Source organism: Ambystoma mexicanum, chromosome 4q, assembly GCF_040938575.1.
Source record: "Ambystoma mexicanum isolate Mex_15411 chromosome 4q, UKY_AmexF1_1, whole genome shotgun sequence".
Taxonomy (NCBI): Eukaryota; Metazoa; Chordata; class Amphibia; order Caudata; family Ambystomatidae; genus Ambystoma; species Ambystoma mexicanum.
Window position 1 is genome coordinate 541,094,132 of NC_090928.1, and position 14,074 is coordinate 541,108,205.

At 44.1% G+C, this 14,074-nt stretch overlaps 1 protein-coding gene across 6 annotated transcripts in view; it reads right to left on the bottom strand.

Moving 5' to 3' along the window:
- The window catches only part of REPS1 (RALBP1 associated Eps domain containing 1), a 2,155,944-nt gene that overhangs the window by 1,349,345 nt on the left and 792,525 nt on the right, over positions 1–14,074 (bottom strand). For all 6 annotated transcript variants that reach the window (XM_069608106.1, XM_069608108.1, XM_069608105.1 and 3 more), the window contains one exon: positions 3,730–3,793. In XM_069608106.1, coding sequence (XP_069464207.1) covers positions 3,730–3,793 — 64 coding nt within the window. The remainder of the gene's footprint in view (positions 1–3,729; positions 3,794–14,074) is intronic.

Genomic DNA, 14,074 nt, shown 5'->3' on the forward strand with positions numbered 1-14,074 from the left:
TTAATTGGCTTCAATGTGCCAAAAGCCCTGGTAGGCTGAAAATTAGAGCAGCTTGGGAGCTGGTGCTGGAGTTAGAGCATAAACAGTGGGAAACTGCATTACTCTGATAGGTGTGTGTCTAGGAATCCAAGGTTTAGATGGCTGCAGCTCAATGTCCTACAATGGACATATATGACCCCGCTAGAATTGCCAAATAACAACCAAGCACTGCCTAACTGCCCATGGTCTGGAAATGTCCCTGCATATATTATGCACATGTTCTGTGGATGCCCGAAGGTACAGACCTTCTTGAGTATGGTCAAAGTAACGCAACAAAATTATGGTGTGCACAGATACGAGTGGACCCCGACTGAAAGTCTCCTAGGGATTTACAGCAGGCCAGACAAAATAAGGCACGCAGTTAAACTAATGGACTTGGCGTGTATCCTTGCTAAGAGGAGAATTGTGATGGCATGGAAGCAGGCAGGAGCCCCAAACCATTTGCTGTGGCTGCAGGACATGAAACTGGAGTACGGCTGAAACTGTGGTGTGACACAGGGCCATGCAGGAGGGCCTCGGGGAACAAACCACCAATAAAGCGCCATGGAATGCGCTCCTTTTAGCAATGTTCTGTTCACCCGATGACAAAACCCTGTAAATGCTGGGATCCTTTGTTCATGATTATCGGTGGAGGAGCAAGGCTGCGCCCCCTCTTTGAGTAGCATCCATGAATCAGGGCGATAGTGGAGCCTCTGGAGCGATCGGGCACGCTCTCCCCCACACCGTTTGTGTAATATGCGAGAATATCAGCAGGCAAGCCCTAATGCCCATGGCTTGGACTCCATTGTGCTAGAGTGTTTGTAAGCAATTGCCCAGTTGTGTTTGTACGTTTGTTTTATGTTACATATAGACTGTGGTGCCATAATGTGCTATTGACTGCAGTCATGTGATAAGTGAATATCGAAACAGATTTTCCAATATAAATACTGAGGTTTGATTGCAAAGTGAATTCGAGAATGCTTGCATATTTTCTGAGCAGAGAAAAATCAACCCTACCCCATCAATAATGTTTCACCGAAGGTAGTTTACTCTGATCGCAATTTCATAACTCTTAAGAATGGTGTTCAGGTTCTTCCATTTACAATATTAAGCCATTTCAGACCCCTTGTTACCAATCCAAAACCTGTTATAGACCATGGTCAATGTTGTGAATTAGTGGAAATGAGTTACTTGCAGCTCTCATTAAGTAACTTTGGATTTTGGCATACTGTAGCAGTCTACAGCTGCTTTGCCACACAAAAGCTATTTATTTTAATGTATTATTCTCATTATAAAAGTCAAAAGGCACCATGTCAGAATAATGGGTCGTTTATTAACTGCCGGGGCATGGAGATGTTGGAAGTTTTACAAATCAATAACTCATTTTGATAATTTGAGATCAGTAAAGATGATGGAAATGAGAAAATGCATCTCGTCACCTAATCCACAAGACATCAAATTATCTAGTCTTTTTCTTGGAATACTGCTCCGACACTGCACTGTGCCAGCAGAAAGTATGCACACCCAATCACTGTTCAATGTAAAAGGGCGGTACACTGTATCAACAAAAAAAAAAACAATACCACCACAAACAATGCAGGAAGGAAAGTTTCAGCAAACTAAAACAACACCTAAATCAGCTAGTATTGCACAGATAAACATTTGTATAATTATGACAATCGTATGGATACTTTTTATTCGGAGGATCAGATACTGTCACTTTGGAAATGCTTTCCAGTTCACAGCGAGGAAAAACAGTTTCTGTAGTGCCTAATGTAAAAGATTCACAGAGGAAACAGGATTTTATTTAACCAAAATACAGTTATCACAAGAAAGTAGTGGGTGGCACATGGTTCTTTTACTGAGCACACTCCCCACTTTACTAAACAAATGGAAGTCCCCTGTGAAGCCACTTGTGCACCCCCTGTCACAACCCCTCTATGCACTGAAGGCTGGGGTAGACAAGAGTTTCAAATACAATTCCTTAAACAAGACACCCTCACATCCCAAGCAACCTGGCTCCTGAAAGAAGCTGCAAATTGGTATTTCTGGGAAGCTCTGAGGCATTAGTCCTGCGCTGACTGTGCATGCCCCAAGCATGAACCCGCAAATTCATGATATCAAAGTTCTGCCCATGTTCCCACCCACTCCCCAGGGAGGTACTTGATAAACGGGGAGATCACGTTTTCTTCCAGGAACCTTTTCCCCAACGTTCCTACTCCAACAGACTCCACCTCACTGTCAATGCCCCTTTTCTATACACCCATTGGCATTTCCCCTGAACATACAGCACAGTTATTTCAGCCGGAATCATGATTTCCAGTGGTCCTCACGATACGATCATGTACACCGAATATTGATTTTTCAAGGATTTCAACCTCAACCTGCCCCCTGGACTTCTTACTGACACGTCTGTCCCTGGATCCTCGGCCCGGGTCTTGGTTTGGCTGCCTGCGATTATACTGGATTGCAACCCCTGTTTCTTCCTGGATTCCTTGCTTAACATCTCTGGTGTTTTAGTGCTGTTTTTCTGAATGACCGACATGCTTCCTGTTCTTGGTCATCTGTGGGTAAAGTGGTGTTGGTGTCCAAAAATACGACAGATCATCAGAGAACACTACCTTGCTACTGGTCTCTCTGCCTTACCTGCTCGCCCCTTTCCCTAGATGCGTCATTGTACTGTTGGGTGTAGGTCCCTGCAGCCATTTGGACTTGTTGCTCGGGACTTGTCGGACGAAAAAGTGTCGGACTGTCATTTTTGTACGTTCTGTATTAGAAAAACCAGTTCGACAACAGAAGAGAAAACCGGTATATGTGCTGGTCTCTGAGGTTCATGTCACTGTTGCATTTTCAGGACCCTCTACTAATTTGTCTGCCTTCTCCTTTCTCTGTAGTTTTAACCATCTGCTAATATGCCTGGGGTTCCAGATACCCTGTTCCATCTGATTCAATGGACAGAGCAGTGTGTTCCCTCTCTCTTTCCCCAGTGTATCGGAAGAAAAGTACTTTTGTCTACTTGAGGGCTCCAGCAAACAACCCCATCGCCCTACCGTCCGACACCTGCTTCACAGCAGAGCAAAAAAAGCAGGAAATTATATTGTGACCATGGTTTGTGGGTGAAATTAAGGAGATCCCCACTACGATGCACTAGGAATCTTTGGTGCAATCTTCAGACCCTCACTCACTACCGTTATGGATAACAACTAATCTGCATGTCAGTGTCTCCAAACCACTTGTAATGATCAATGTTTTGGCAATCACCGGCTATTCATTTTCGTTTTTGAGGAATGAATAGGTTGTCAATTTATATTGACCAATAACTGATTTCGCAAATCCACAACATCATTTTGCTGAGTCAAACTTTCTTTTTTAATGTGATCTCTTGTAGCAGGGCCACTTTTCAGTTTCACTAAACAGAGGATGAAGGAATCAGAACACAACGCCGCTCTTAAACATCATGGATATTAGAACTGTACTTCAAACCTGCCATATAGGGTTAGATCACTGTATTGAACACAAAAATGCTACACACCCCACAATTACTTGCTGGGCTTGTAAGCACACAAGGATCATGACTTCCCATTGCTCATTATAGAGTGCCTTGTGCAGGACACCCTTCCCCAGTAAAAACAAAACACATGAAGTCACCACTGCGTACGGAGCATGTAATAAGTGTAGAAGCCACCATGATTACATCTTAATTACACTTACCATATGTGAGAAAGCTCTAAAATAGGTAGTTTGGATTTCGTAAAGAATTCTTTTGCAGATGATCCTGAAAAGATTAAACAGATAATTCTTCAGAACACATGAAATCAATCACTTGATTAGAAAATACAAGTAGACAAGGATTTTACATTTGTTTTCATGATCACAAAAATAGGACAATGCATTATGCACCGTAAAAGCATTTCTGATGGTTGTATCTGCTTAGATTCACATGCTGTGCATAATCCGACATCCAGTGGTCACTGCAGAGTATTGCATTTTTTTTTCGTAGTCAAAAAGGGGACGTCAACAAGGCGTGTCTGTAGCACTATCCCTATAGTGACGTGCGGTGTACCCCCAATCCCTCACGTGTCGCGGTCCCTCTGTTCGTATTTTTTCTGCCCTGAGGGAGCCTTCTAGACGCGAGTGAGTACAGAAAAGAGATATAAAAAGATGTCTATGTTCCTTCCATAAGAGCAGGGAGGAAGGGTGGGCGCATGTGAATCTAAGCAGATACAACCATCAGAAATGCTTTTACGGTAAGTAATGCATTGTCTTCTGATGTTTGTTAATCTGCTTAGAATCACATGCTGTGCATAGACTAGCGAGCAGTACCCAGTTTTGGAGGTGGGTTGTGAGAAGGAACAGTAGAGAAAAGATGTCTTAATACTGCTTGTCCCACCTGGGAATCAGATCTAGGTTGAGCATCTAGACAGTAGTGTTTTGTAAAGGTGTGTACAGAACTCCAGGTTGCCGCTTTGCAAATGGACTCGAGGGGAACATTTGCAATGAATGCTCTGGATGCCCCAGTGCCTCGAGTAGAGTGCGCTCTTGGCTTGAAGGGTAGTTCTCTCTTAGCAAGAGTGTAACAGAAAGTGATGCATTGAACAATCCATCTAGATATAGTGGACTTTGAGACTGCATCCCCTTCTCTTCCTGCTGCCACCGAGACAAAGAACTGATTAGTCTTTCTTAGTGGTCTAGTTCTTTCCATATAAAACATGACAGCTCTGAGCACATCAAGTGTATGCAGGCTTTTTTCTCCCAAATTTGAAGGGTTTTGAAAGAACGTTGGTAGTTCTATTGACTGGTTGACATGGAATTTTGAGATGAATTTCGGTGCAAACCTCGGGTGTGTGTGCGTAGAACCACTTTATCTTTGTGAACTGTTACAAAGGGGTCTAGAACAGAACAGCCTGTAGTTCACTTACTCTCCCAATGGAGGTGATAGCTATTAGGAAAGCAGTTTTAAGAGTGAGCTCCTTAAGAGTTGCCTTGTGCATGGGTTCAAAGGGTGAGCCCATGAGCCTGGTAAGTACCTCATTTAGGACCCAGCTGGGAGCTGGGTTTGCTATTAGAGGGTGTATTCTCTTTACCCCCTCCATGAAGGCTTTGATAACTGGGACTTTCCACCATGACACTTTAAGTTGGGAAGTGGTGTATGCAGAAAGTGCCGCTAGGTGGACTTTAATAGAAGTGAACACTAGACCTGAGTCCAGTAAATGGGTCAGGTACAGAACAATGTGTGTGGGAGAGCAATCAACCGGGTCGATGCTTCTTCCTCTACACCAGATGACAAATCTCTTCCATTTGCTAGAATAACAGGATGTCCATGCATCTCTGTGGAAGCTGTAAATGTCCAAATTCTATGATCTCAGGAGCCAGGCTGCTAAGTTCATAGTCTGAGGGCATGGATGCAGAGTCCTGCCCTTGTCCTGTGACAGAATGTTGTACGGGCAGGGAAGTTTCACTGGAGGAGATAGAGACATCTCCATCAAGTGAGCGAACCATGGTTGCCGAGCCCACATAGGGGCCACCAGTATCATGGTAACTTGTTCCTGGTGCATCTTGTGCACAATCTTGTTGAGAAGGGGAGTCGCGAACAGGTCTATTTCTGGGAATCCCCATTGTGTGAAAACATTGAAGACAATGTCTTCGTGTAACCGCCATTCGTACTCTGAGGGCAGAGGGAAGTCTCTGCTGAGTTTGTCTGCTAGCAGATTGAGTTCCCCTGGTACATGTTGTGACAGTAGGAAGATGTGTTTGAGAGCCCACTTCCAGATGTTCTGGGACAGCTTGGACAGTCCTGGAGAGTGAGTGCCCCCTTGCTTGTTGAGGTAGTACATGGCTGTGATGCTGTCTGTGAGGACCATCGCTGTCTTCCCTTGTTGGTGTGCCTGGAAGGCTTTAAGTGCCTTGAACACAGCCAGTAGCTCCAGTAAGTTTATGTGCTTGGATGCTACGCTCGGAGTCCACACTCTGTGAGCAGTCTGATGGGATAGGTGACCACCCCATCCTGTGAGGGATGAGTCTGTGGTTAGAGTGGCTTCCACTGCGGGGGTGGCGAATGGTTTCCCCATTACCAGGTTTTCCTTCGACCACCACCGTAGTGAGAGAACCAAGGCCTGCGAGACCACCACTAGATTGTCCCATTGTCCGCTGGCCTGACACCACTGGCTGTTGAGCCACTCCTGCATTGGGCGCAGGCGCGCGTGAGGTACCAAATAAATACATGACGCCATCATTCCTAGCAAGCGCGTTGCTCTGCGTACCGTCACCTCTCGACCTGCCACATATTGAGGGATCTGAAACAGCATGTTTTGGACCCTCTCGTTGGAGGGGAAGACGAGGCCGTCCTTTGTTCGAATTAGAGCCCCTAGGAATTGTTTGATCTGGCTGGGGTCTAAGCTGGACTTCTTCTCGTTGATGGAGAAGCCCAGTTGGAACAAAAGGTCTACAGTCTTTTGGGTATTTAAGAAGCATGTTTCGTAAGAATCCCCTGTTATGAGGCAATCGTCGAGGTAAGGGTATACTGGGATGGACAACCTGCGCAGGTGGGCCGCTGCCACTGCCAGTACTTTCGTGAATACCCTCGGTGCTGATGCTATGCCGAAGGGTAGCACTCTGAACTGGTAGTGTTTGCCCTCTATCATGAACCTGAGGTATTTCCTGTGCGCTGGCAACATTATAATATGAAAGTATGCATCTTTCATGTCCAGTGTTGTCATGTAATCTCCTTGAAATAGCAGGGGGATCACTTCCTGTAAGGTCACCATACGAAACTTTTGAGGTTTGACAAATTTGTTTGCTGGGTGCAGATCTAGTACAGGGCGCATGGTTAAGTCCTTTTTGGGTACAAGGAAGTACACTGAATAAATACCTTCCGTTACCTGAGATAGAGGCACGACCTCTATGGCCCCTTTTTCCAGTAGCTGGTCCACTTCTTGCAGACGGATGGCGAGGCATTCTGGTGTCATGCGTCGTCGCCTTAGGGGTCTGTACGTTCGGGAACTGTTGAATTCTATACAGTAGCCGCGGGCTATGGTTGATAGTACCCAGCGGTCTGATGTTATTCCCTCCCATGCGGAAAGAAAGGATGTTAATCGGCCCCAACCGGCGATGCATGGGAGGGGACCCGAATCTTCGAGTCATTTGGTGTTGGTGGCTTGGGAACCTCTGGGGGTGGAACCCCGACCTCTCCCTTTGCCACGGCGTTGTCCTCTCTGGTTGTATTGTCCACTGGTACCTTGGTTAGAGGACCAGTTGTTTGCAGAGTACTGCTGGCGTTGGCCTTGAAAAAAGCGCCTATTGCCATAGCCACGTCTGTTAGGAGGCCTAGAAATCTGGTCTAGGGTTTTGATGGTGTCAAACTCTTACTTTGCCGTTTCTAGTGCCTCATCAACCGCCTTCTCAAAGCGGTTGGCATCTTCTATAGGCTTGTTGATTAGAGATGCTTGTGTTTCTGGTTTAAACCCTGAATTATGCAGCCAGACATGGCGTTTGAGGAGTATTCCTTGGACTAGGGAACGGACAGCCGTTTCTGCAGCACCCAAAGAGTTTTTCACGATGCTTTGGTTGACTAGGGTCCCTTCAGTAATCGTGGCCAGAAGCCGTGTACGTAGGGGTTCTGGCACCTTCTCGATGTCCTTACGTAGCTTGTTCCATTGTGCATCTGTGTAACTTGCTAGCAAGGAGGAGTTGTTTGCAATCCTTGCGGAAAAAGCAGCAGAGGCTGTGATCCTCTTCCCTAGGGCATACCATTTTTTACCCTCTTCATCTGGTGGTGCCTCGCTGGTTGACAGCGGGACCCCTGCTCTTTTTATTGTATTTGTCACCACTAGGGCGTCTGGTACAGAGTGGCCCCTGACGTACAACGGGTCTGAAGGCGAGGGACTGAATAGTTTTTCTATCCTCGGGTTGACCCCTCTGACCAACGCGGGGGTAGATAGTGAAGGGATAATTCGTCTCCTTATTGAGGCGAGGAGGGGAATGGTTTGGCTGACAGGGGGTTTCTCTTTGATTACCTTCTCCACAAAGTCAATGTCAGGAGAAATCTCCCCATTGTCTATTTCGAAATGCACTGCTGCCTTGCGTAGTAGTGCATTAAATGTAGGTTGATCGTCTATAGGCGACGTGTTCCTATTAGGTGAGTCCTTGGGAGGTGACAGGTTTAGGGCATCAGGGTCCGAAAACGCTGAGGGGGACTGCCAGGGCTGTGAAGCACCTTCCTCTGGTCTTCTCCGAAGCCCCCCTCACCTATATCTGGATTACCTTCAAAACCCTCCTCCTCTGGGTTTTGTTCCTCTTCGTTGCCTAAAAATTCGTCCTCCTCCTGGAAGTGGGGGTCCTCTCCAGTGAGGTCATATAAATCTACATCCTCTTGGGAGGGATTAAACAGCCTAGGGAATTTAGCCCTGGGGTCCTCCTGAGGTCCCTCTCTTGCCCTTTTGGGTGTTGGTAGGTTTTGAGTCTCCATAAACCTCTCCATCTTCTCCATACAGAACTGGAGTCTCTCCAGGGTCTCATGAGGTACCCCTGGGCGGTCTGGGGAGGGGGGGGGGGGGGTGGGACATAGGGTATTCGGCCTGAAAACGCTTCGACCTCTCCCATAACGTCAAAGAAAGGTTTCTGTCGCCGTCTGAAAAGTTTTCTGGCGGACTAGGAGTCCCTCTAGATGAAGGGGGCAGTCCCTGCCTTCCTTCCGGCCATTTCAGCGTTTCTCTAGCCTTCTGAGCGGTATTCGACGTATCTTTCGCCGTTCGCCTTCTGGCTATCGGTGGAAACGATCCTCTCCAGACTCTCGACGATTATTTTGTCTGTGGAGGGCACTGGTCTCGACGTTACAGGTGTCGCGTGTTTCGCGTCGACGGGCGTTCTCTGACGGAGCGCTTCGTCCCCGTTAAATATACATCCCCGTTAAAAAAAAAACAGTTTTAGAAAAACGATTGCCAATTCGATTAGAACTGGAATGTCTTGAGCATGCAGTAGTATAAGGTTGAAACTGTGAAATTAACAGATGGGAGGGTATCCCGGAAAATAATCTATACAAACAGGCCGTCGCTGTCCAAAACCACCTCAGAGTGGTTGTTTGTGGTACAAAAGTTATAAGTCTTACAGAAACACCTACAAACTCAAAACACGTTTTAGATCAAAGTAAAAATTAACAATGAGATGCCCTATAAATCAAATGTTGCAAAACATTGTTCAGATACATTTTGATTGGAAATGTGTTTGCTAGCCCAGAGTGAACAAACAATATATACTAGCAAAAACAGAAAAATATTTATAGGAAAATATGTACAAAAGTTATCCAATTGAAAAGCGACGACTCCCCAATTAAAAAGCAATGACATCCGATGGGTCAAGATGTGGCCTCAAATGTTTCAATGCCCTTCCTGGTGTAGGATTTTTGTCAGGGGAAAAGACTTTTGAGGGCGATATCAAAAAAGGTGTCTGCTAAATAAAATCTTAGGAGGAAAATAGATCAAGATAATTATTTACCAGGAGGAACCAATCCACTATTCAGAGATTTTTTTTGTTTAAGTGCGGCCAGGCTTGTGTAATAGAGATTAATACAGGCAGGAGGAGCTACAGGAAAAAGGGTAATTGAACCCTAGTTCCATGGATGGCATAACAAAGGATGACTAAAAAAAAGCAAGGGGGGTAGGGGAGAATTGGCATGTACTCAGTCAGGTATCGCAGCCCAAAATAGCAGGTGGAGTTCGATTATGTGAAGAGTTTTGGCACATAGTTTTCTTTGGCAAATTTCTACATTCAAATAGTCCTATTTCTATGTCTCGTGATCAATTATTAAATGATAAAACTACCTAGTTGACAGCAGCCACATTTAATCTCTGCATGAAGAGTTTTCTCTAGTACTTGTATCCCAAAAATGTAAATAGGACCACTTACAGGGACAGGAACATGTTTTGCTAATGGTGTAATGTTACATCACCAGGGTAAAAATGTGCACCCACCATTACCTAGTGATATTTGACTCTAGGCAGGAAAAAGATAGTGGGCTATCGGTATCTATGGAATAGAGGTGAAGAGGGACTTTATAGCTGGCTAGTACCTTGCAACTTGAAACTATGCACCTTGACCAGAGTGAAGTCTATCTGAAGACAGTGGTTGGGGAAACTAAGTTTGCAGTGTTCTGTAAAGGAAGTAGTTACTGTTCAGTATGGCTCTCAAAAGGAAATCTAATGGCTTACAACAAAGGCACCCATATTGGGAAAGTTTCAGAAAGCAAGCAACCCAAAATTACCATATACATTTAATGAAGTCCAGCTCATTAAAAGATTTCTTTGTGGAACACAATAATTCATAAAAACATGCTACACTCATCTCACAGAGTGTATTAAGAATGGTCTTAGAATACATTACCTTAGATTAACATGTACAAGTTAACACAAGAGACCATGAACCAATAATTGAACAAAGTCAGTTAAAAAAAAAAAAAAAAAACTGATCCATTGCCAGAAAATAAAATCATATACGAGTAAAGTTTTCCTTTATTCTTGAAATGTGGCCCTTGGTCTTAAAGGCAAGGGCAAGACGCTATACGAGAATAATAAAACATTCTTCAACTTTCAAATCCATGCTCATCGTAATGAGAATCGTCCATCTAATACGCCGTTCTTTGTGCCCATGTGTCAAAAAATGTTTAACCATTGGTGCCGTGATGTTTTTTGTAGTGTATTGACGCCAGTAATTTAAGAGTTTTCAGGGCCGGGGAGGGGGGGGGGGGGGGGGGACTCTTCTTCACTGAGGTATCAGAACGTACCAAAACAACTCAAGTTATTGCTTCTCTTGAATGAAAAAGGGGGCAGATTGAGTTTTAAAGGGTAATTTTTGAACAAATGCCAATGTTTTAATATGATGCATTTTAAATGGAATAAGTGCTCAGACAAACTAGGAAATACATTTAATCAATTCCTTCCCAAACAATAATGTAATCAATATACCAATGCCACATTATGTACACAACTATTCTCAGTGCAATTAATGTTTTTCTCCTCTAAGTTTTTAACATACAAGCTGGCTCTATTAGGTGTTACTATGGCACCCATAGCTGTTCCCTAAATCTGGTGGTAGAATTGACATGTAATTTGAAAAATATGTGTTAAGAGATATCTCAGGGCACCATAAAATAAATGCTTGCATGTCTGTTTCTGTACTAAAATAGCAGTCTAAAGTGATTGCGTACAATGTCAACTGCTGAAGTTTGTGGAATCACAGTGTACAAGGATTCAATATCCAAAGTCAGCAATATGTTCTGCCCAGGTTGCTAGGGCATGTTCTCAATGATGTTAATAATAAGTGGTGTCTTTTAAATAGCTTTTCATCAGTGGTACATGTTGCTTGAGATAAGTCTGAAAATTTGGACAAGGGGCTCCAAGACTCAGTTTACCCCAGAAACTATAGACTGAACAGGCGGTTTTTCTACATTTTTGTGCGGTTTTAGTAGGGTTAAAAACATTCACGGTTTTTGTTGGTGTCTCAAGAATTTGGATTAGTGTTCAGAAAGAAGCCCTTGTTCAAGAGCTTCGCTCACTTGAATAGAAATCTGTTCAGGTAGTCGAATGGATAGATCCACTTATTTCTGTTCAACTATTACAGACATTTAGTGGACTACATGCATGGCCACCACGCATAAATAATGAAACTAAGTCAGTGGTGTTACAGACAAAAACATTAGCTTGAAACACACCCTTTCCAATTATTGATCAGCCTGTGCATTGTCTGCCAGCGGTTGCACATTTTGAGCAATATGCTTTTTTTCCATCAATATTAGCCTCTGCCTCACATCACCAGCTCTCCATAATAGGCCGTAATGGACCGCTGGCCGGGAGACATTTACCCTCTGCCCCTGGGTAGTGTATACCGACAGTTTAGCTATGTACTATTCAGTGTTGCGAGTATCTTTGGATCTGCATGGTACACATGTTATTTCTCTAGTATTCAAATATTGTTTTTTTATTCTTAGTCCCTGGGTATATCTTTGGTTGTGATTATTTTATCTGGTGATCAGGGAGATGACCTGGGGTGCACCAAATTTAAGTGAAAGAGAAGCAGGGCAAAATATGATATGATATGCTATGATATGATATTGCATTTATTACGCACCTATACACCAGTGTTTCAAGGCGCGAAAATAGTGAGTTCTAGGTGGATGCTTCAAGTATTCACTTCTGTAGAAAGCTACAATTCTCCAATCACACTGCCCAAATCACAAAGTAATGGTGCCTGCATGATATATGCTAGCAGCATTTTCAGCCTGTAAAAACACACAAATTGCACGTACAAGGTCACAAAGATTTGCAAGGGACCAGCGCGTAATATACAGCTAAAGCCAAATGCATGCACAAACTCATTAAAATTCTGAAAGAAGGAACAAATCTCGATGTGCAAGTCCTTGGCTAGGATTTTTCACTTTGGGGCGATGGCCACTCAGGCACATTTTGTAAAGTGGCTATTCATTTAGAAAAAAGCTGCTCCCTTCCACTTTGTGCAGATATGCAAATTGCCCACATGCATTTTCAGTGGGTCCAGCCGCAAATGGTATAGTACACATTTGTGAATCAGGTGCTATTAGCCCAGTCACACTTTGCCGCCAAAAAAAAAAAAAAAAAAAAAAAAAAAAAAAAGCTTTCTGCATTGGCCCCATTGCCTTTACAGAGCTGGGTATTAAGTGCACAATTCAAAGAGGCATTAGCTTTATTTTCGATGTTGTATATGGGGGCTTTAGTAAAAGATGTGGGCTTCCGGGTGCAGCCGCAAATCCTGCTGAATTACTCTTCTCAATGATTGTCTAGGCCCCATACTATGTCATATCACCATATATTGCCTCCATTGACTACACAGATTTTTTTCTAAGTGGCTAGTCATCTTCCCAAATGTTTGGGCAAAGAAGAGGATCCAGTTAAAGACAGCTTCTGCTTTTTTCCTGCACACTTGCACACTCAGTGTGTTTTTTCCACCCTGTGCGTAGCCTAATCACTGAACAATTTAAGTTCCAGTACTCTAAAGATACAATGTTATATATGATGGAATGTTAGTCTTCCCCTTGTAACTTTAATCGGCCTGCCCCTTACAGGAATTTGTTTCTAGATGTAACCCCTGCAGTTTTCACCAAAGCATTTTTCAGCTACAATAGATAGCTTATGGCTCATTTCTTATTCAGTGTATTATGATGATCACGTCAGTTAAGAGTAGGGCACACAAAAGGGGTTTTCATATTCTGATGGTATGGGACATCCACGGATGTATTTAAAAGTATCTCAAGCATGTCACTCATGTTTTTTTTAAGCAATTTTTATTATTTGAACAATAATCAACAAAACAAGTCCAACAGTGCATGCCATGATTATCAAGCGTCAAACAGATCGTCATAAAATGGTCACTGTATTCCTTTTTCACTCCCCCCTTAACTCGAGCTTACTCTTCTTCGCTTCCCACTTCAATCCCTTCTAGAGGTTCATCCTCATCTGTATTTCCAGAGGAGTCCTGATCATCTGGAAGGCCATGGGTGGATCCATACAGTGTGGCTATTAAGTGTCTCCAAGCCATTAGAGTTTGTCTCTTCCTCCCTTCCCCTGTTAGCCGGCTCATACCATACCACTGTTTCGGCATCTGCCCATTTCAGGAGATCGTGCCACCACACTCATTTTGGGTCTATGGCTCGCTTTCCAACCCATAGCAATTCTACGCTTAGCCAGTATGTAGGCCAGGTCCTTCAGTTTGCTCACGTCTCAAGTTGCGGGATCTTACAAGCCCCCCACCATACATGCCCATACGGATTCCACATCCAACCGTATCCCTTTCTCGGTTAGCCGGTGGGTGACTTTGCCCCAGAATTTCCCAATCTCTGGGCATGCCCACAACATATGTACCATCCCAGCGTTCACCTCCCCGCATTTAGGACATGCTTGTGTTTCTCTACTCTTAAATCTGGCAACCCTCTGAGGGGTCATGTACGCTCTATGAGTTATATATAGTTGGATCTGCTGCAACCTCGCATTTCTGGCACCTTTTTGTGATATCTCCGGGCCCTTTCCCATAGCCT